The sequence below is a fragment of the Dendrobates tinctorius genome, unplaced genomic scaffold (genome assembly GCF_039654945.1).
Source record: "Dendrobates tinctorius isolate UK_male_01 unplaced genomic scaffold, ASM3965494v1 ptg000012l, whole genome shotgun sequence".
NCBI lineage: Eukaryota > Metazoa > Chordata > Amphibia > Anura > Dendrobatidae > Dendrobates > Dendrobates tinctorius.
In genome coordinates, this window is record NW_027361680.1 from 3,972,580 (window position 1) to 3,994,329 (window position 21,750).

Sequence of the window (21,750 nt, forward strand, 5' to 3'; positions counted from 1 at the left end):
GTCCACCGTGCAGTAGGTGATATAACCGCTGCTAAGTGGTGGCAGGAGCAATATGGCGGTAATGCGCCCAGGGTTAAACGTCATCCAGGTGCGCAGAGCAATCTCTGTTAAGTCAGAGATGCCAAATAAACACAAATACAGAGACTGAGCCTGTTGAGGTCACAGTACTCAGTATAAATACACACACGGTATCAGGTCACAGGAGTAGCCCAAGATGGCGGCACTATGTCCGTCTAGACCTACCGTGTGTGCAGAGCTGCGGACGCTATGGAGGGCTGCTACTGCAGCGCGGCGTGGACACTGCCGCCAAACGACAAAGCTATGGTGCAAGCGCAATGTCGGACGCTAGCAGCTGTGGATGTTGCAGCAGAGGAGCGCTGGCGCTGATTCTAAACTCAGTCCCTAACCACATACGTAATATCAGTGAGAAGGGGTTTTATAATGAGTCATACACCAGAATCATACATCCGTCCTCATACACACAGCAGCAAGTAAGTCCATACTAGCGCATGGCGGAACAGCCATGCGCGCCTTTTATAGCAGCCGGGACCTTCTGCAAGCTGCCAGATCTCTGAGATGGACCAATGAGATCTGGAGTGGGACCTGAGCACATGACTCCCGATCTCCAATGGGAGATCGTCCAATGAGCATGCTCAGTAGGACTTAGTCTCAGGAGGGATTTGCTGCAAGGCAATCTCCTCTGCAATCTCCTCTGCAGTAGGTAAACAGCAGGAGACTGCAGAATGTGAGGGTCTGGACCCTGCGGAGTAAACGCAGAAATCTGACACCTAACAGATTTGACCGTGATCAAACAGCAGATATACGATACTGTTTGACAAGTGGACAGCTCTATCCGGTGTATGTATGGAAAATTTTAAATCTCCGTCTATTTTTTTACGGAGTGACACACACTGTCTCTGTATAGATTTGACCGATATCAAACAGCAGATATACGATACTGTTTGACAAGCGGACAGCTCTATCCGGTGTATGTATGGAAAATTTTAAATCTCTGTCTATTTTTTTACGGAGTCACGCTGTCTCTGTATAGATTTGACCGTGATCCAAACAGCAGATATATGATACTGTTTGAGAAGCGGACAGCTGTATATGGTGTAGGTATGGAAAATTTAAATCTCCGTCTATTTTTTTACGGAGTCACACATGCTGTCTCTGTATAGATTTGACCGTGATGAAACAGCAGATATACGATACTGTTTGACAAGCGGACAGTTCTATATGGTGTATGTATGGAAAATTTAAAATCTCCATTTTTTTTTTACGGAGTCACACACACTGTCTCTGTATAGATTTGACCATAAGCAAACAGCAGATATACGATACTGTTTGACAAGCGGACAGCTCTATCCGGTGTATGTACGTAAAATTTTAAATCTCTGTCTATTTTTTTATGCACTCACACACATGCATGCTGTCTCTGTATAGATTGGACTGTGACCAAACAGCAGATATACGATACTGTTTGAGAAGCGGACAGCTGTATATGGTGTATGTATGGAAAATTTTAAATCTCCATCTATTTTTTTACGGAGTCACACATGCTGTCTCTGTATAGATTTGACCATAAGCAAACAGCAGATATACAATACTGTTTGACAAGCAGACAGCTCTATCCGGTGTAGGTATGGAAAATTTTAAATCTCCGTCTATTTTTTTACAGAGTCACACACAGATAGCATGTATTTGTCCATGATACCAGCCGGTACACGGTAGTGTGAGAGGAGCGTACAGCTCTACACGGTGTATGTATGGAAAATTTAAAATCTCCATCTGTCTCTGTATAGATTTGACCATAAGCAAACAGCAGATATACGATACGGTTTGACAAGCGGACAGTTCTATATGGTGTATGTATGGAAAATTTAAAATCTCCATCTTTTTTTTACGGAGTCACACACAGATAGCATGTATATGTTCGTGATACCAGCCGGTACACGGTAGTGTGTGAGGAGCGTACACCTCTATACAGTGTGTGAAAAAATGAACGCTCTGTAACTGTGCAGAAAATCAGAATAAAAGTTTTTTTGCTTTTAAAAAAGCAGTCTGCACAGCAGTGTGCACACAGCAATGCAGCTATCAGGTAGCCTTATAAGGCAGCCTAATAACCACCAGCGCTGCTGCACACACAAAATTCCTCCTCTGTCACTGCACACTAACTGTACAGTTGAAATCGCTACCAGAAGAAGCACAGTTTTTTTTTCTTTGTTGCCTAACGCTCTCCCTATTGAGAATCAGCAGCAGCAACCTCTCCCTATGCTAAGATCGGCAGAAGTAACATGACGGTCGGCGGTCAGGGCTTTTATAGCCACTGTGATGCCACACAAAGCAAGCCAATCACACGAATGCCCTTCTCTAAGATGGTGGTGGCCGCTGCTGATGTCATTGCGTTGCCCACAGTGTGCATCCTTGATGACTGGCTGAGAAAAGGCGTTGTGAGCATTATGGGAAACGCAACTTTGGCGCGCGGGTCGGCGACCGCATGGCTGACCTCACACTATGGTCGGGTTTCGAGCGGCGAATATTTGATTTTTATCATAAGGAAAAACCAAGAGTGCATATCCGTACTCAATAAACCCCTCTCTAACAGGTCAATAAAATATAACCTTTATTACAGTAACCTCTTAACGACCGCCGATACGCCTTTTAATGGCGGTAGTTAAGGGTACTTAAACCACAGCTCCGTTAATTAACGGCGCTGTGGAAAAAGTGTATAGCTCCCCCCAGAGTCGAATTTTCTCCAGGGTCTCGCCTGCCGAGGGTAGCCGAGAGCCCAGAGAACATGATTCGGGTCGGTTTTTACCGACCCCGGGGTTGCGATCACCGTTATTAACCGTATAACGGCAACCCCCAAAAAAAGTCTGATATGCCATTTAATTTCTCTCTCCTCTGATGTGATCACACAGCAGAGAGAAATAGGGTCCCCGGTCCCCCCCGGTACCTCCCGGTGTTCTGGCCTCCCACCACGGCTGCCGGCATCTTCTTCTGGTAAGAAAATAGCGGGCGCATGCGCAGTGCACCTGCCGAGATCTGCCGGCCGCTCCCGGTAACAATAGGAAGATTTTTCGTATTGGTTCATTTTGGTCACTGTGATAGGGTCTATCACAGTGATCAAAATAAAAGAAATAGTAAATAAACCCCCCTTTATCACCCCCTTAGTTAGGGAAAAATAAAGAATTAAAGAAAATATATTTGTTTTAATTTTCCCACTAGGGTTAGAGTTAGGCTAAAGTGAGTTGGGCTAAAGTTAGGTTTAGGGTTGGAATTAGGGTTAGGGTTGGAATAAGGGTTAGGCCGGGATCACACTACCATGTGTTATGGGAGAAACTCGCACGAGTCTCTCGCATCAACACCCGGCGATGCAGCCGGCACTCAGGATTGGAGCTGTGGCTGCATAGATATACATGCAGCTGCAACTGCGGTCCTGAGTGCCGCCAGGTTTTGATGCAAGAGACTTGTGTGAGTTTCTCACATCACACATGGTAGTGTGATTCCAGCCTTAGGGTTGGAATTAGGGCTAGAGTTGGAATTAGGGCTAGGGTTGGAGTTAGGGCTACAGTTGGAATTAGGGCTAGAGTTGGAATTAGGGCTATGGTTGGAATTAGGGCTAGGGTTAGTGTTGGAATTAGCATTAGGGCTAGGGTTGGGGTCAGGGTTAGGGTTAGGATTAAGGTTAGGTTTGGGGTTAGGGTTGGGATTAGGGATAGGGGTGTGTTGGAGTTAGGTTTGTGGTTAGGGTTGGGATTAGGGTTAGGGTTGTGGTTAGGGTTATGGTTGGGATTAGGGTTAGTGGTGTGTTGGGGTTAGGTTTGTGGTTAGGGTTATGGTTAGGGTTGCGATTAGGGTTAGGGATGTGTTGGGGTTAGGGTTGGAGTTATAATTGAGGGTTTCCACTGTTTAGGCACATCAGGGGGTCTCTAAACGCGGCATGGCGCCACCATTGATTCCAGACAATTTTGCGTTCAAAAAGTCAAACAGTGCTCCCTCCCTTCCGAGCCCCGATGTGTACCCAAACAGTGGTTTAACCCAATATATGGGGCATCAGCGTACTTAGAACAAATTGCACAACAACTTTGGGGGTCTAATTTCTCCTGTTACCCTTGGGAAAATAAAAAATTGCAGGCTAAAAAATAATTTTTGTGGAAGAAAATTATGTTTTATTTTCACGGCTCTGCGTTATAAACTTCTGTGAAGCACTTGGAGGTTCAAAGTGCTCACCACACATCTAGATAAGCTACATGGGGGAGTCTAGTTCCCAAAATGGGTTCACCTGTGGGGGGGTTTCTACTGTTTAGGCACATCAGGGGCAAGAAAAAACAAAAATAGGCAGAGATGCTTAGCTGTCTAACTACGTCTCAATACAAATGCACTAACGGTGCAGCGGACCCAAGTGAAATGACAATTGCACAGGTGCAATAATACCAAATGAGACAGCCAGACTTGCACACTAGTGCAAAAAAAGCTAATATATGTATGTGGCAATGTTCATACAAGGAATGCAGAGCATCTGGTTCACAGCCTATTAGTGACACTATATGACGGGCTGCCCAGTGCTAACTATAATGCATCTTGTGAACAGAGGCCACAGTTTACAGAACCATGTGGGTCAAACTGCACCCCGAAAAAAATATATAAAGTGCACAAAAACATATCAATATATGTAAGGTATTGGTTGATATTCTGGCCATAATCCGTAAGCTGGCAACCCACGTCAAGGGTCCTTACACTTGCCAGTCCTACTCTAACATAAAAACCACAAAAAGAGGAAAAAATCCTCCAATATTCAAGAAAAAAACAAAAACAGGCAGAGATGCCTACCTGTCTAACTAGGCCTCAATACAAATGCACTAGCAGGGTGCAGCGGACCCAAGTAAAATGGCAAAAGCACATGTGCTAGCATACCGTAAAAAGGGTATGCTATCTTCCCCATTTTACTTGGGTCTGCTGCACCCTGTTAGTGCATTTGTATTGAGGCCTAGTTAGACAGGTAAGCATCTCTGCCTGTTTTTGTTTTTTCTTAAAAATTGGAGGATTTTTTCCTCTTTTTGTGGTTAATAGGAACATCAGGGGCTCTGCAAACGCAACATGACGCCCACAGACCATTCCATTAATGTCTGCATTTCAAAACATCACTACTTCCGTTCCGAGCCCTGATGTGTGCCCAAACATTGGTTCCCCCCACGTATGGGGTACCTGTTAGGCGTCAGGTTTCTGCGTCTGCTCTGCAGGAATCCAGAGCCTCACATTCTGCGGTCTCCTGCTGTCTTTCTACTGCAGAGGAGATTACTTTGCAGCAGACCGCTCCAGAGATTAAGTCCCTCTGTGCTCCTACTGGGCATGCTCATGAGACGATCTCCCATTGGAGATTGGGAGTCATGTGCCTAGGTCCTGTTCCAGATCTCATTGGTCCATCTCGGAAATCTGGAAGGTCCCGGACGGCTATAAAAAGCGTGCATGGCCATTCCACCATGCGCTAGTATAGACTATACTTGCTATGTGTGAATGGTGACAGATGCATGATTCTGGTGACTGACTCATTATAAAACCCCTTCCCTCTGATATTACGCATGGTGATAGGGAACTAGTTCAGCAGTCAGCGCCAGTCAGTGGCAAGCCTTAGGCCACTGTGCACACCGCACCTCTACGCTTGCGTCCGACATTGCGCTTGCTTTCCAGCTTTGTCGTCGAGCGGCAGTGTCCTACGCCATGCTGCAGTTGCAGCCCCTCTTGGCGCTCGCAGTAGCGACGCCGCACACACGGTAGGTCTAGACGGACGCAGCTCCTCTGTCTTAGGTCCTGCTCCTGGGACCAGATACCGTGTGTGCATTTACCAGAGGCCTGTGACACTAACAGGCTCAGCGTTTTTTGTATGTTTATGTTGCACGGTCTCTGTGTGTGAACAGAGCCCGCTCTGCGTACTTCGGGTGAAGTTGAACCCGTGCGCATTATACCGCCATATTGCTCCTTTGTCCGGATCCGGTTTTCACAATTTTCGCCGCATCATGCCGGATTTAAAAAAACGGATGTGTGAAAGTAGCCTAAGCAGAGTACAAACACAGCGGCGTTACGGTACTGGTCACTACAACAGCAGTTTGCAATTTTCACTCAGCAACATCCACTGCTACCTGTTTCTGAAAAACACCCATGGAGTCAAAATCGTCACTACATCTGTAGATAAATTTCCAAAGGTTTATAATTTCCAAAATGTGGTCACTTGAGGGGATATTCCGCTTTTCTATCACTTAGGGGCTCTTTATATGGAATCCGCAAACTAGTCTAGGAAAATCTGTGCTCCAGGAGGCAAATAGCGCTAAGCCCCTCCCAAGTCACTCCCTGTGGCAAACTAGTACTGTACAGCCACATATGGGATATTTCTACATTCAGCAGAAATTGTGGGACAAATTTGGTTGCAATTTTTACCCTTTTCCCAGTGTGAAAATGTAAAACTTGGGACTAGTATGCTTATATCTGCATATATCTATGACACTACCTTTTCCCTTTTCATATAATACCCTGAGGATAGGGAATATAAAGAGGACATTGCCGCGCAGGATCTATGCACAGTATTAAAAATGTCACAAATGAAAATACAAATCTCGTGCGCTCACCAGATTATATATGGAAGAAACAGCATATTGACCCTGGGGGGATCCCAACCAAGGTCCTGTTTACTCGGTCAGCTGCACGGCTCCTGGTCCACAATCGTCCGTAGGGGAAGATAGGAAAGATGCAAAAATCCAGTCTGGTGCCGGCGCTCCCGAAAAATATATCATGTTCTAAAATGGCTTGATTAAAAAAGTTTTCTATTCTACATATACCAAGTGAAAACAAAGCGTTTCGGCTTGAAAAGAGCAAAAGCCTTCATCAGGTATATTATACAAGAATACTGAAAAGAAAGCCATGTCTTTTTTAAAAAACCTTTTTTGCAAGGAAAAGACAGGGGTGTTTGCTACCAGCACCAATACGTACTATGAATGAATGGAGCAGAAGGCGCATGCTAAGTAACTAGCGGTGACGTCACCGCTCATCATTGAGTCTGCGCTCTGCTCCATTCATTCCCCAGTCATTTACAGTCGGGTGTGGCTGTGTTAGCAGCGCTCCGACTCTAAATGTACTAACCTCCCCCAGATGGATTTATGCCGTGGGACGTGACTGAGCGCCGGACAGGTAATGTATATATTTGCTTTATTATTTTCAACTTTTTTCAGAAGATCGATGGCTTCGCAATGGAATTACCAGTGTAATAAAGATTATAAAAATGTGTATGTTGTATTCTTTCATTAAAATAATTTATTCTTATTGTGTGAGTGTGTTTATTTAACCCTTTATTTACTGTAGGATTAGTAATGGATCGGTGTCTTATTGACACCTCTCCTTTACTAATCCGGGCTTAATGTCACCTTATAATAGAAAGGTGGCATTAACCCCTTTATTAACCCCACTTGCCACCACTACAGGGCAAGTGGGAAAAACCGGGCAAAGCTCCAGATTAGGCGCGTTTTCTGGGCAGCTCGGGGCTGCAGTTTTTAGGTTGGGTGGGGCCAAGATCAATGGCCCCTTACCAGCCTGAGAATATCAGCCCTCAGCTGTCGGCTTTAGTCAGGTTGGTTGTCAAAAATTGTGGGGGGACCCCACGCCGTTTTTTAAAATTATTTACATAACTAAAAAAACAGCGTGGGGACCCCTCTATTCTTGATAACCAACCTGGATGAAGCTGACAGCTGAGGGATGCAGCCCCCAGCTGTAAGTTTCATCTGGTTGGTTCAGAAAATGAGGGGGACTCAACGTCAGGTTTTCATTCATTCTTCTCTCCTGCAAGCAGAGCAGGAGAGCAGAATTACAGCCGCGGTCAGCACCAGCCGCCGGAAACAGCGCTTACTGTAGTTCTTCTTCCCGGCACCGTCCGTGACCACGGAGGACTGCGTGAACAGTTCTCCATGTGCAGCACGTGTTGCGGGCCGTGTGTCCGTGTTAAAACGGACATGTCTCTGTGTTTTGCACAAGGACACATGGTCCGTGAAAACACGCTGACATCTGCATAGACCCATTCATTTGAATGGGTCTACGTGTGTCAGTGTCTCCGGTACGTGAGAAAACTGTCACTACATGTACCGGAGACACTGACGTGTGATACCGGCCTTAGTGGTGTCCTAGGTGGTTTGTGGTTTTTAATTAGGTGTTGGATTTCTCTATTTGTTCACTAAGGAGATTAGTGGACGGGGGGGGTTAATGGTCTCCCCAGAGCCACATATATTGACAGCCGATATGAGCTGATGGATGCCTGCACAGATTACTCTCTTTTATATCAGCACACAAAGATTTAAATCTAGGGGTAATGTTGGATGGAATCAGGTGAAATCCGATTTACCATATTTGTTCTGTGCAGATGAGCACAGGGAATGGAAATGAGGTTATAATGTCATCCTGGCCGATGCACTCCATACACCCGAAACCCTAAACAAATGATAATGTTCCGGATATTCCTACGCGTGTCACCGCACGAAATGCATGTGATACACTTGTGATACACTGAAGGTCCTGAGACGCTTGAGCTTTTAAACACGAGCAGCGCAAGCGGACAGCACTTGTGTACAAGTTATTGATGGATTGTGTCTGTACGATTTTTTAGCTTTCTAGCCCATTTCGGGCTTCATCTTTTGGTAGTCTCATCATATTTTAATGTTTTGTAATAAAAGAAAAATTTTAAATCACTCATATACGTTGTGCACAATACATTAGTTTAATAGTGGTCTATTGTGACTGGAGCCAATCATTTGAGGCTATAGCCTATTCTGAGAGAAGTGATTGTCACACACCCTTGCTATTATTATTATATGCTCTAGATTTCAGCCATTTTTGCCTTCAAAATAGTCAAACGGTGCTCCTTCCCTTTCGAGCCCTGTCGTGCGCCCAAACAGTGGTTTTCCCACACATATGAGGTATTGCCGTGCTCAGGAGAAAATTAGCAACAAATTTTGGGATACACTTACTCCTGTTACCTTTGTAAAAATAAAAAACGTGACTAAATTAAAATTATTCTGAAAAAAAGATAAGTGTTAATTTTTTCCTTATACATTGCATTCATTCCCGTGAAGTACTTAAGGGGTTAATAAACTTTTTGAATGTGGTTTTGAGATGTTTGAGAAGTCCACTTTTTAGATTGGGTATTTTCTGTCTTACAGGCACCTCAGAGTTAATTCAAATGTGATGTGGTCCCTATAAAAATGGTTTTGTAAATTTTGTTGAAAAAATGAGAAATTGCTGGTCAACTTTTAACCCTTCTAACTTACTAACAAAAAAATTATGTTTCAAAAATTGTGCTGATGTAAAGTAGACAAATGTAAAATGTTTTTATTAACTATTTCGTGTTACATAACTCTGGTTTAAGGGCATAAGAATTAAAATTTTGAAAGTTGTGAAATTTTCAACACTGTCACCAAATTTCCGATATTTTCACAAATAAACATAAGTCATATTGAACAAATGTTACCACTATCATGAAGTAAAATATGTTACAAAAAAGTATCTTAGAATCAGTGGGATCCATTGAAGAGTTCCAGAGTTATTACCTCATAAAGTGACAGTGGTCAGATTTAAAAAATGAGGCCTGGTTATTAACCTACAAAGTGGCTAGGTCCTCAAGGGGTTAAGAGGTTAAAGGCCAGCATATATGTAGATTAGTTTTATTATGATTGTGCTTTAACATTTTCAGTAAATTTGTTTTCTTGCATAATTCAATATATTTTGTAAATTTAAAATCTTAATTTTTGTTACAGCGGTCCAATGTAAGGCCCTGCAGAGCCCAGAACATGGTGAAGTAAATTGTTCTGATACATTCGGAGAGTACAGGTACAAATCTATCTGCAACTTCACTTGTGATGAAGGATTTGAATTACAAGGAATATCATTGTTATGGTGTCAGAACACAGGAGAATGGTCTGCATCTACTCCCTCATGCTCTGGTAAATGTCTTCTTATAAAATAGTAAGGCCTCACTCAGACGTCAGTAATATTTCACGTATTTAAAAGATGTTGGACATGACGTCAGTGTTTTTCATCCCATTTTCAACAGTGTCTAGTCAGTGTGTTAGGTTTTACCATCAGTGTTTCTTCAGGTGATTTTTCCCTATAGAAAAATAATAAATTACAAAGCTTATCCTATTCGTTGAAATTAGGGATGAGCGGACCCGTGAATGTTCAGGTTCGTGGGGATTGGCTGAAGTAGAATAAAATGGTCATTTCGTTATATGAACTTGACCCCGAACCTGAACCCAATGCAAGTCAATGAGGACAAGAATTTTGGTGCTTTAAAATGGCTGTAAAATGGTCAAAGTAAGGCCTAAGGGGCTACAAGAGGAATCTAAATAGGGGAAAGAACAGAACCAGTGTCCTGCAAACAAATTTTGATTGATAAATGTCTTAAAATAACAAAATATTTAGAATTGAGAGTCATTAACCACTGAGGACTCTCAATTCTAAATATTTTTCTATCTATTATCTAATACGATAAAAGATATATATCTTTCCTGTATTAAAATAACAAAGAATGAAAAAAAAAAGAAAAAATTATTATCTTGAACCGAGGGGCAAAGGTCCAAGTGGAGAAGGAATTAGAGTTGGACATAACAGTGTAGATGGAATAGACAAGGGAGGATTAATCCAACAATGCTTTTTTTTCATTTTTTTTATTTTTTTAATGGATCTGAGTTAATCAGCATAGTATTAGCAAAACTAAACTAGCAATCTAGATCCAGGAGGCATAGAAGGGGTAAATATGATGGTATGAGTGTAAGAGGCAAAGGAGAAGTAATCTGTAAGGGGGTGACTAGGTACGTCACGTGCCTCCCCACCTTTATTGCTGTGTACATGTAATACAGGCGGCACCTTGGTGGTTGTTCATGTTGGTGTGATGGATAGAGTTGAGCGAAACGGGTCGAAAAAATTCAAAAGTCGCCGACTTTTGGCAAAGTCGGGTTTCATGAAACGAAACCCCGACCCTAGGATGAGGTCGGCCACGAGGTCGGCGACTTACGCGCCAAAGTCGCGTTTCAAAAGTTTGTTTTGCGCTCTTTTTCAGCCAATCAGGATCCACGGACACTGTGGGCAACGTGATGACATAGGCACGGGTCACCACCATCTTTCAGAAGGGCATGCAAGTGATTGGCTTGCTTTGGTGGGCGTCACAGGGGGTATAAAAGGGCGTGCACGCCGACCGCCATCTTACTTCTGCCGATCTTAGTATAGGGAGAGGTTGCTGCTGATTCTGTAGGGAGAGCGTTAGGCAGGGAAGAAGACAAAAAAACTGCTTCTGCTGCTAGCGATTTGGCCTGCACAACACACAAGTCACTGTGTGTGCAGTGCAAGGGGAGGCTATATTGTGGTGTATCAGTGGTGTTGGTTGTTGGGCTGCCTTCTAAGGCTTCCTGACACGCTGGCATTGCTGTTTACCCACTGCTCCGCAAACTGCTTTTTTAAAAGCAATCCAATCTCCCTTATCCTCTCGTCACTTTGGTCACAGGCAGCTGTGCCATCGAGCGTGTCACATAGCGCTCAGATATCAGTGGGCCGCACACAATCCACAAGTGTCCAGTGTCCAAAAGTGTACGCAGAGATTCAAAATCTCCATTATCCTCTCGTCACTTTGGTCACAGGCAGCTGTGCCATCGAGCGTGTCACATAGCGCTCAGATATCAGTGGGCCGCACACAATCCACAAGTGTCCAGTGTCCAAAAGTGTACGCAGAGATTCAAAATCTCCATTATCCTCTCGCCACTTTGGTCACAGGCAGCTGTGCCATCGAGCGTGTCACATAGCGCTCAGATATCAGTGGGCCGCACACAATCCACAAGTGTCCACTGTCCACAAGTGTACGCAGAGATTCAAAATCTCCATTATCCTCTCGTCACTTTGGTCACAGGCAGCTGTGCCATCGAGCGTGTCACATAGCGCTCAGATATCAGTGGGCCGCACACAATCCACAAGTGTCCACTGTCCACAAGTGTACGCAGAGATTCAAAATCTCCATTATCCTCTCGTCACTTTGGTCACAGGCAGCTGTGCCATCGAGCGTGTCACATAGCGCTCAGATATCAGTGGGCCGCACACAATCCACAAGTGTCCAGTGTCCAAAAGTGTACGCAGAGATTCAAAATCTCCATTATCCTCTCGTCACTTTGGTCACAGGCAGCTGTGCCATCGAGCGTGTCACATAGCGCTCAGATATCAGTGGGCCGCACACAATCCACAAGTGTCCAGTGTCCAAAAGTGTACGCAGAGATTCAAAATCTCCATTATCCTCTCGCCACTTTGGTCACAGGCAGCTGTGCCATCGAGCGTGTCACATAGCGCTCAGATATCAGTGGGCCGCACACAATCCACAAGTGTCCACTGTCCACAAGTGTACGCAGAGATTCAAAATCTCCATTATCCTCTCGTCACTTTGGTCACAGGCAGCTGTGCCATCGAGCGTGTCACATAGCGCTCAGATATCAGTGGGCCGCACACAATCCACAAGTGTCCACTGTCCACAAGTGTACGCAGAGATTCAAAATCTCCATTATCCTCTCGTCACTTTGGTCACAGGCAGCTGTGCCATCGAGCGTGTCACATAGCGCTCAGATATCAGTGGGCCGCACACAATCCACAAGTGTCCAGTGTCCAAAAGTGTACGCAGAGATTCAAAATCTCCATTATCCTCTCGTCACTTTGGTCACAGGCAGCTGTGCCATCGAGCGTGTCACATAGCGCTCAGATATCAGTGGGCCGCACACAATCCACAAGTGTCCAGTGTCCAAAAGTGTACGCAGAGATTCAAAATCTCCATTATCCTCTCGTCACTTTGGTCACAGGCAGCTGTGCCATCGAGCGTGTCACATAGCGCTCAGATATCAGTGGGCCGCACACAATCCACAAGTGTCCACTGTCCACAAGTGTACGCAGAGATTCAAAATCTCCATTATCCTCTCGTCACTTTGGTCACAGGCAGCTGTGCCATCGAGCGTGTCACATAGCGCTCAGATATCAGTGGGCCGCACACAATCCACAAGTGTCCACTGTCCACAAGTGTACGCAGAGATTCAAAATCTCCATTATCCTCTCGTCACTTTGGTCACAGGCAGCTGTGCCATCGAGCGTGTCACATAGCGCTCAGATATCAGTGGGCCGCACACAATCCACAAGTGTCCAGTGTCCAAAAGTGTACGCAGAGATTCAAAATCTCCATTATCCACTCGTCACTTTGGTCACAGGCAGCTGTGCCATCGAGCGTGTCACATAGCGCTCAGATATCAGTGGGCCGCACACAATCCACAAGTGTCCAGTGTCCAAAAGTGTACGCAGAGATTCAATATCTCCATTATCCTCTCGTCACTTTGGTCACAGGCAGCTGTGCCATCGAGCGTGTCACATAGCGCTCGGATATCAGTGGGCCGCACACAATCCACAAGTGTCCAGTGTCCAAAAGTGTACGCAGAGATTCAAAATCTCCATTATCCTCTCGTCACTTTGGTCACAGGCAGCTGTGCCATCGAGCGTGTCACATAGCGCTCAGATATCAGTGGGCCGCACACAATCCACAAGTGTCCACTGTCCACAAGTGTACGCAGAGATTCAAAATCTCCATTATCCTCTCGTCACTTTGGTCACAGGCAGCTGTGCCATCGAGCGTGTCACATAGCGCTCAGATATCAGTGGGCCGCACACAATCCACAAGTGTCCACTGTCCACAAGTGTACGCAGAGATTCAAAATCTCCATTATCCTCTCGTCACTTTGGTCACAGGCAGCTGTGCCATCGAGCGTGTCACATAGCGCTCAGATATCAGTGGGCCGCACACAATCCACAAGTGTCCAGTGTCCAAAAGTGTACGCAGAGATTCAAAATCTCCATTATCCTCTCGTCACTTTGGTCACAGGCAGCTGTGCCATCGAGCGTGTCACATAGCGCTCAGATATCAGTGGGCCGCACACAATCCACAAGTGTCCAGTGTCCAAAAGTGTACGCAGAGATTCAATATCTCCATTATCCTCTCGTCACTTTGGTCACAGGCAGCTGTGCCATCGAGCGTGTCACATAGCGCTCGGATATCAGTGGGCCGCACACAATCCACAAGTGTCCAGTGTCCAAAAGTGTACGCAGAGATTCAAAATCTCCATTATCCTCTCGTCACTTTGGTCACAGGCAGCTGTGCCATCGAGCGTGTCACATAGCGCTCAGATATCAGTGGGCCGCACACAATCCACAAGTGTCCACTGTCCACAAGTGTACGCAGAGATTCAAAATCTCCATTATCCTCTCGTCACTTTGGTCACAGGCAGCTGTGCCATCGAGCGTGTCACATAGCGCTCAGATATCAGTGGGCCGCACACAATCCACAAGTGTCCACTGTCCACAAGTGTACGCAGAGATTCAAAATCTCCATTATCCTCTCGTCACTTTGGTCACAGGCAGCTGTGCCATCGAGCGTGTCACATAGCGCTCAGATATCAGTGGGCCACACACAATCCACAAGTGTCCAGTGTCCAAAAGTGTACGCAGAGATTCAAAATCTCCATTATCCTCTCGTCACTTTGGTCACAGGCAGCTGTGCCATCGAGCGTGTCACATAGCGCTCAGATATCAGTGGGCCGCACACAATCCACAAGTGTCCAGTGTCCAAAAGTGTACGCAGAGATTCAAAATCTCCATTATCCTCTCGTCACTTTGGTCACAGGCAGCTGTGCCATCGAGCGTGTCACATAGCGCTCAGATATCAGTGGGCCGCACACAATCCACAAGTGTCCACTGTCCACAAGTGTGTGCAGAAATTCTAAAACTCCCCTGTCCTATAGACACCTTGTACCTTGTTTTACATTAATATATAGTTTGTTGGATTTTGTCTACATTTCTACCAAAAATGAGGAAGGCTGGTGGAAGAGGCCGTGGAATTGGGCGGGGGTTGGCAGCTGGTAATGATGGTGTTGGTGGTGGATCTGATGGTAGTGGCAAGAGCAAAATAGGACCAAATGCAGGAGGTGCTGACCCTGCGTCATCGTCTGTCTACATAAGGCCTCGAACGCTTAGTTTTCTAGGAGTTGGCAAACCGGTTTTAAAGGCAGAGCATCAGGAAAAAGTTTTGTCTTACATTGCTGACTCAGCCTCCAGCTCTATCGCCTCCTCTTCTTCAGTTGTAAAAAGTAAAAGCACTGAGTCGTCATTGGAGGCTCATGTTCATGAACCACACCTTTCCTTGTGTCCTTCACCCCAACCAAGATTGAAGGATGACGCAGGCCATACTACTGATTACTCCATGGAGCTGTTTTCACATACCATGCCTGGATTATCAAGTCAAATGGTGAATTACCCAGGCCAAGATGAATCTGACATGGAGTGCACTGATGCACAGCCGCTGATGGATGATTCTGCTGGTACATTCACTCAGAGCACTACATTGTCCTCGCAGTGTACAGAGCCAGATTTTGACCCTGATGAGACTCAGGTGCCCCTTCCCGCACACTATACCACCATACACGGTGACACAGAGAAAGGTGCACATGACATAGAAGAGGAGGTGATGGATGACCCAGTTGTTGACCCAGATTGGCATCCATTGGGGGAAGAGGGTGCTGCTTCCAATAGCTCAGATGAGGAGCATCCACAGCAGACATCGACATCGCAACAGCTGTTATCTGGCAGGCCCGGAGCACTCCAAAGACAGGTTCCAAACATCAAAAGAGTTGCTGGACAGCTTGTCCAGAGGGTCAAAAGATCACAGCGTGCTAGGCCGCAAAATGTCTGCCAAAGTAGGAAGAGTGCAGTGTGGCAGTTTTTTGAACAAAATCCTCATGATCAGGCCAAGGTTATCTGTAAGAAGTGCGCAAAGACCTTTAGCCGAGGGAAAAATCTGAAAAATTTGAATACCAGTTGCATGCTTAGACATTTAACCAGCATGCACTTGCAAGCGTGGACACAACACCAAACCTCAAGTGCCACATGTGCAACTGATCACAACGAAGGTAGTCAGCAACGCTACATTGTTTCCCCCACTGTAAGCACACCGGTTAGCACAGCAGCAAATGTTGAGGTGTCGTTGCAAGGCCACAGCAGTCAGGGAATCCCACTGTTATATCAACGAAAGACTGATTCTAGGCCATCAGAAAGAACACCAACTCCATCACCATCATCAACCCTCTCTCAGTCCGCCCTGTCCACCGCTACTTCCACCATATGCAGCTCTCAAGTCCAGCTCACCCTCCCAGACACTATGAGTAGGTCAAGAAAGTACTCAGTCTCTCATCCGCGTACACTGGGTTTGAACGCCCACATTGCCAAACTAATCTCGTTTGAGATGATGCCCTTTCGGTTGGTGGAAAGCACAGCTTTCCGCGAACTCATGGCCTATGCAGTACCACGCTATGACCTACCCAGTCGCCACTTCTTCTCTCGCAAAGCCATCCCAGCCCTCCACCATCATGTGAAAGACCGCATTGTCCATGCACTCAAGCAGTCAGTGAGCGGAAAGGTGCACCTCACAACTGATGCATGGTCCAGTCGGCATGGCCAGGGCCGTTACGTGTCCATCACTGCGCACTGGGTTAATGTGGTGGATGCAGGGTCCACAGGGGACAGCGGTGGTGGGACAGTGCTGCCTAGCCCACGGTCTAGGAAACAGTTGGCTGTAGGCGTTCGACCCTCCTCCTCCTCCTCCTCCTCCAGAAGCGACAGCTCGTCCACAGAGCGCAGTCGTACGAGCACTCCATCTGCAGCTGCCACTGTTGCACATGATGTGTCCCCCTATCGAGCAGCTAGTGGAAAGCGTCAGCAGGCTGTGTTGCAGATGATGTGTTTGGGCGACAGACACACCGCCGAGATGCTGGCCGAGTTCTTGAAGCGACAAACTGAGTCATGGCTGGGCAGTGTACATCTTGAAGCAGGCAAGGTAGTTAGTGATAACGGCCGTAATTTTGTGGCAGCCATAGCCCTTTCAAAACTCAGCCACATACCTTGCTTGGCTCACACCTTGAACCTGGTGGTGCAGTGCTTCCTCAAAAATTATCCGGAGTTAACAGCCCTGCTCCAGAAGGTGCGAAGACTGTGCGCGCACATCCGCCGGTCGCCTGTACACTCCGTTCGTATGCAGAAGCTGCAGCGATTGCTCCACCTTCCCAACCACCGCCTCATTATCGACATTGCAACAAGGTGGAACTCCACCCTGCACATGGTGGAGCGGCTGTGCGAGCAGAGGCAGGCCATAATGCATTTGTGGGAGGATACACGGCCAGGCACTTTGAGAGCAGACATGGAGTTGACAGGCATGCAGTGGTCGAAGCTGAAAGACCTTTGTAAAGTCCTTCAGTGTTTTGAGGAATGCACACGGCTGGTAAGCGCAGACGACGCCATCCTAAGCATGAGCATCCCACTTATGCGTCTGCTCATGCAAACTTTGACGCACCTTAAGGAGCAGGCGTCTGCAGCCAATGTTGATGAGGAGGAAGAGGAGGAGGGAATCCTTGATGACATTCAGCCATTGTCTGCTCAGGGACCTCTCCTGGACGAGGTGGAGGAAGAAGAGGAGGAGGAGGAGGAGGATGATGGGGATGATTACTTAGGGGAGGAGGATGCACCTCGTGGGGCAAGTGAAAATGTTGGCGTGGCAAGGTCTGGTACAGGGTTTGTGCGTGACTGGAGGGATGTGGATTTGCCAGAAAGTGCTCCTCCACCCAGCACTCGCAGTGCATCATTGACACCGGGAACATTGGCCCACATGTCAGATTATGCCTTGCGGATCCTAAAAAGGGACCCCCGCATTGCCAAAATGATGAACGATGACGACTACTGGTTGGCCAGCATCCTGGATCCACGCTATAAAGGCAAATTACAAAACATCATGCCACAGGAGAACCTTGACCTAATCTTGGCTAATAAACAAGCAACTCTGGTAAATCGGTTGCTTGAGGCATTCCCAGCACACAGCAGCGGTGATGGTTCTCACACGAGCCGTACGGGCCGGGGGCAGCTTGGCAGAGGTGTTCGTGGTGCACACAGCAGAAGTGGCGTTGGAGACAGGGGTTTCATGACAATGTTGTGGACTGATTTTTCAAATACCGCTCACACAACTGGTAATACTGCATCGATGGAAAGTGACAGGAGACAGCAGTTGTCAACTATGGTTACAAACTGCTTTTCCTCCCATATCGATGTTCTCCCACACAGGTCATTCCCCTTTGACTATTGGGCCGCTAAACTGGACACCTGGCCTGAATTGGCCCAATATGCCTTACAGGAGCTCGCTTGCCCAGCTGCAAGTGTGCTATCGGAAAGAGTCTTCAGTGCAGCTGGATCAATCCTGACAGAAAAAAGGACCCGTCTGTCAACCCAAAATGTGGATGATCTAACCTTCATTAAAATGAACCACGCATGGGTTTCCAAGGATTTTGTCCCACCTTCCCCTGATGACACATAGGGTGACAGAAAAATGGCTTGCTTTGGTCCACCTCTTCCTGGTACTTCACCTATTTCGCCTTTTGCATCAGTTGAATGTCCAACATCAACATATGCCACTTTCTAAAACTCCCTAACTGTGCTGCCTCCCCCCCCATGGCCGGGGTCACCACCTAGCGCACGACACCGTGCGAGTGCCGTTGCCCTGGACAGGTGGGTAGGCCGACTCTTGGGCGCGGGCACTGGCACAGGGTCCCTCATAGTGCAATCAAGTGTCTCTGACGGTGGTGGTGCACACCCGCCGTCAGACACACCGCTGTACTATGAGGGGCCCAGTGCCAGTACCGACACCCACGAGTGGGCCCCCCTTGCTTGGCCAGGGCCCCAGCATTTGCAATCTTTACCTCTCCCTGCTCCTCCGCTGTGTAATCTGGGCCGTCAAATCCATACTGTGCCTGACACCGTCTGAGCCTGCCTCCTGATGTATAGACATATATTTTGAATGTGTACGCTATCCATACATGTTATCCGGGGATACGTTACCCCTTCTAAACTTTGTGCAATGACGTGCAATCCATACTGGGCCTAACACCGTCTGAGCCTGCCTCATGCTGTATAGACATATATTTTGAATGTGTACGCTATCCATACATGTTATCCGGGGATACGGTACCCCTTCTAACCTTTGTGCAATGACGTGCAATCCATACTGGGCCTAACACCGTCTGAGCCTGCCTCATGCTGTATAGACATATATTTTGAATGTGTACGCTATCCATACATGTTATCCGGGGATACGGTACCCCTTCTAACCTTTGTGCAATGACGTGCAATCCATACTGGGCCTAACACCGTCTGAGCCTGCCTCATGCTGTATAGACATATATTTTGAATGTGTACGCTATCCATACATGTTATCCAGGGATACGGTACCCTTTCTAACCTTTGTGCAATGACGTGCAATCCATACTGGGCCTAACACCGTCTGAGCCTGCCTCATGCTGTATAGACATATATTTTGAATGTGTACGCTATCCATACATGTTATCCGGGGATACGGTACCCCTTCTAACCTTTGTGCAATGACGTGCAATCCATACTGGGCCTAACACCGTCTGAGCCTGCCTCATGCTGTATAGACATATATTTTGAATGTGTACGCTATCCATACATGTTATCCAGGGATACGGTACCCCTTCTAACCTTTGTGCAATGACGTGCAATCCATACTGGGCCTAACACCGTCTGAGCCTGCCTCATGCTGTATAGACATATATTTTGAATGTGTACGCTATCCATACATGTTATCCAGGGATACGGTACCCCTTCTAACCTTTGTGCAATGACGTGCAATCCATACTGGGCCTAACACCGTCTGAGCCTGCCTCATGCTGTATAGACATATATTTTGAATGTGTACGCTATCCATACATGTTATCCGGGGATACGGTACCCCTTCTAACCTTTGTGCAATCCATACTGGGCCTAACACCGTCTGAGCCTGCCTCATGCTGTATAGACATATATTTTGAATGTGTACGCTATCCATACATGTTATCCAGGGATACGGTACCCTTTCTAACCTTTGTGCAATGACGTGCAATCCATACTGGGCCTAACACCGTCTGAGCCTGCCTCATGCTGTATAGACATATATTTTGAATGTGTACGCTATCCATACATGTTATCCAGGGATACGGTACCCTTTCTAACCTTTGTGCAATGACGTGCAATCCATACTGGGCCTAACACCGTCTGAGCCTGCCTCATGCTGTATAGACATATATTTTGAATGTGTACGCTATCCATACATGTTATCCGGGGATACGGTACCCCTTCTAACCTTTGTGCAATGACGTGCAATCCATACTGGGCCTAACACCGTCTGAGCCTGCCTCATGCTGTATAGACATATATTTTGAATGTGTACGCTATCCATACATGTTATCCGGGGATACGGTACCCCTTCTAACCTTTGTGCAATGACGTGCAATCCATACTGGGCCTAACACCGTCTGAGCCTGCCTCATGCTGTATAGACATATATTTTGAATGTGTACGCTATCCATACATGTTATCCAGGGATACGGTACACTTTCTAACCTTTGTGCAATCACGTGCAATCCATACTGGGCGTGAGAACGGCTGGCGAGCTGTTAAGCAAGCTACAGCACCTGTCCAGACAAGTACAGGGATTCCCTAGCGAGGAGACTTATTTGATTGTTTTCTATGTTGAGACAGCAATTTTTGGGGAGCACTATACTCTGGAGAATGATAGATGGGGCCCACCATACACTGGAACATTCCAAAGGTGGACATCAGACACTGGAGCAGCATTTACAGGGCCCATTATACACTAGAGCATTAGAAATGGGGCCCATTATGTTTGGAGCATTATTTGGGCCCATAAGACAGTGGAGCTTCATCCATGGGGCCCAACATATACTGTAGCATTATGTGGAGCTCATCATATACTGTTTCAAACATTATATGGGACCAATGATTTTGTATGGAGAAATAGATGGGCCTCGTCATGAGATGTAAAAAGTGAGGTATTTTTCATTGTACTATACCGCTATTTCTCTGCCGTATCGGAGCATGATGAGTTGTGGTATGTGTTAAAGGGGTGCTCTTTCGCCCAGGGCACATGAAAACCTGCAGCCAGCCCTCCCCCCCCACAAATTTAGCCAAATAACCCCCATTTTTCAGTGCGTAACTTGTATTATGAAGTTAATTAAGGTTGACAAGCTTAAGTAAGAAGAATTGATGCTTTTGGCATTCAAATGGGCACTGTAGGTGTGTTTCCTGTCCTCCTCTCACTGTCGACTTTTATTCCCCATTGACTTACATTGGGTTTCGTGTTTCGGGACGACCCCGACTTTTCCCTATAATCGGACGATCTTGCTCGACCCGACTTTTGGAAAAGTCGGGTTTCACGAAACGAAACGCGACCCTAAAAAAGCAAAAGTCGCTCAACTCTAGTGATGGAATGTTTATATACTGTGATGTTAACCCCTTCACCCCCAAGGGTGGTTTGCACGTTCATGACCGGGCCAATTTTTACAATTCTGACCACTGTCCCTTTATGAGGTCATAACTCTGGAACACTTCCATGGATCCCGGTGATTCTGACATTGTTTTCTCAAGATATATTGTACTTCATGATAGTGGTAAAATTTCATTCAAATAACTTGCGTTTATTTGTGAAAAAAATGGAAATTTGGCGAAAATGTTGAAAATTTCGCAATTTTCCAACTTTGAATTTTTATGCCCTTAAATCACAGAGATACGACACACAAAAAACTTGATAAGTAA

At 46.3% G+C, this 21,750-nt stretch overlaps 1 protein-coding gene across 1 annotated transcript in view; it reads left to right on the plus strand.

Annotated features, from left to right (window-relative positions):
• The window catches only part of LOC141066014 (P-selectin-like), a 927,434-nt gene that overhangs the window by 686,138 nt on the left and 219,546 nt on the right, over nucleotides 1–21,750 (plus strand). Inside the window, exon 6 of the mRNA XM_073557950.1 lies at nucleotides 9,795–9,980. Coding sequence (XP_073414051.1) covers nucleotides 9,795–9,980 — 186 coding nt within the window. The remainder of the gene's footprint in view (nucleotides 1–9,794; nucleotides 9,981–21,750) is intronic.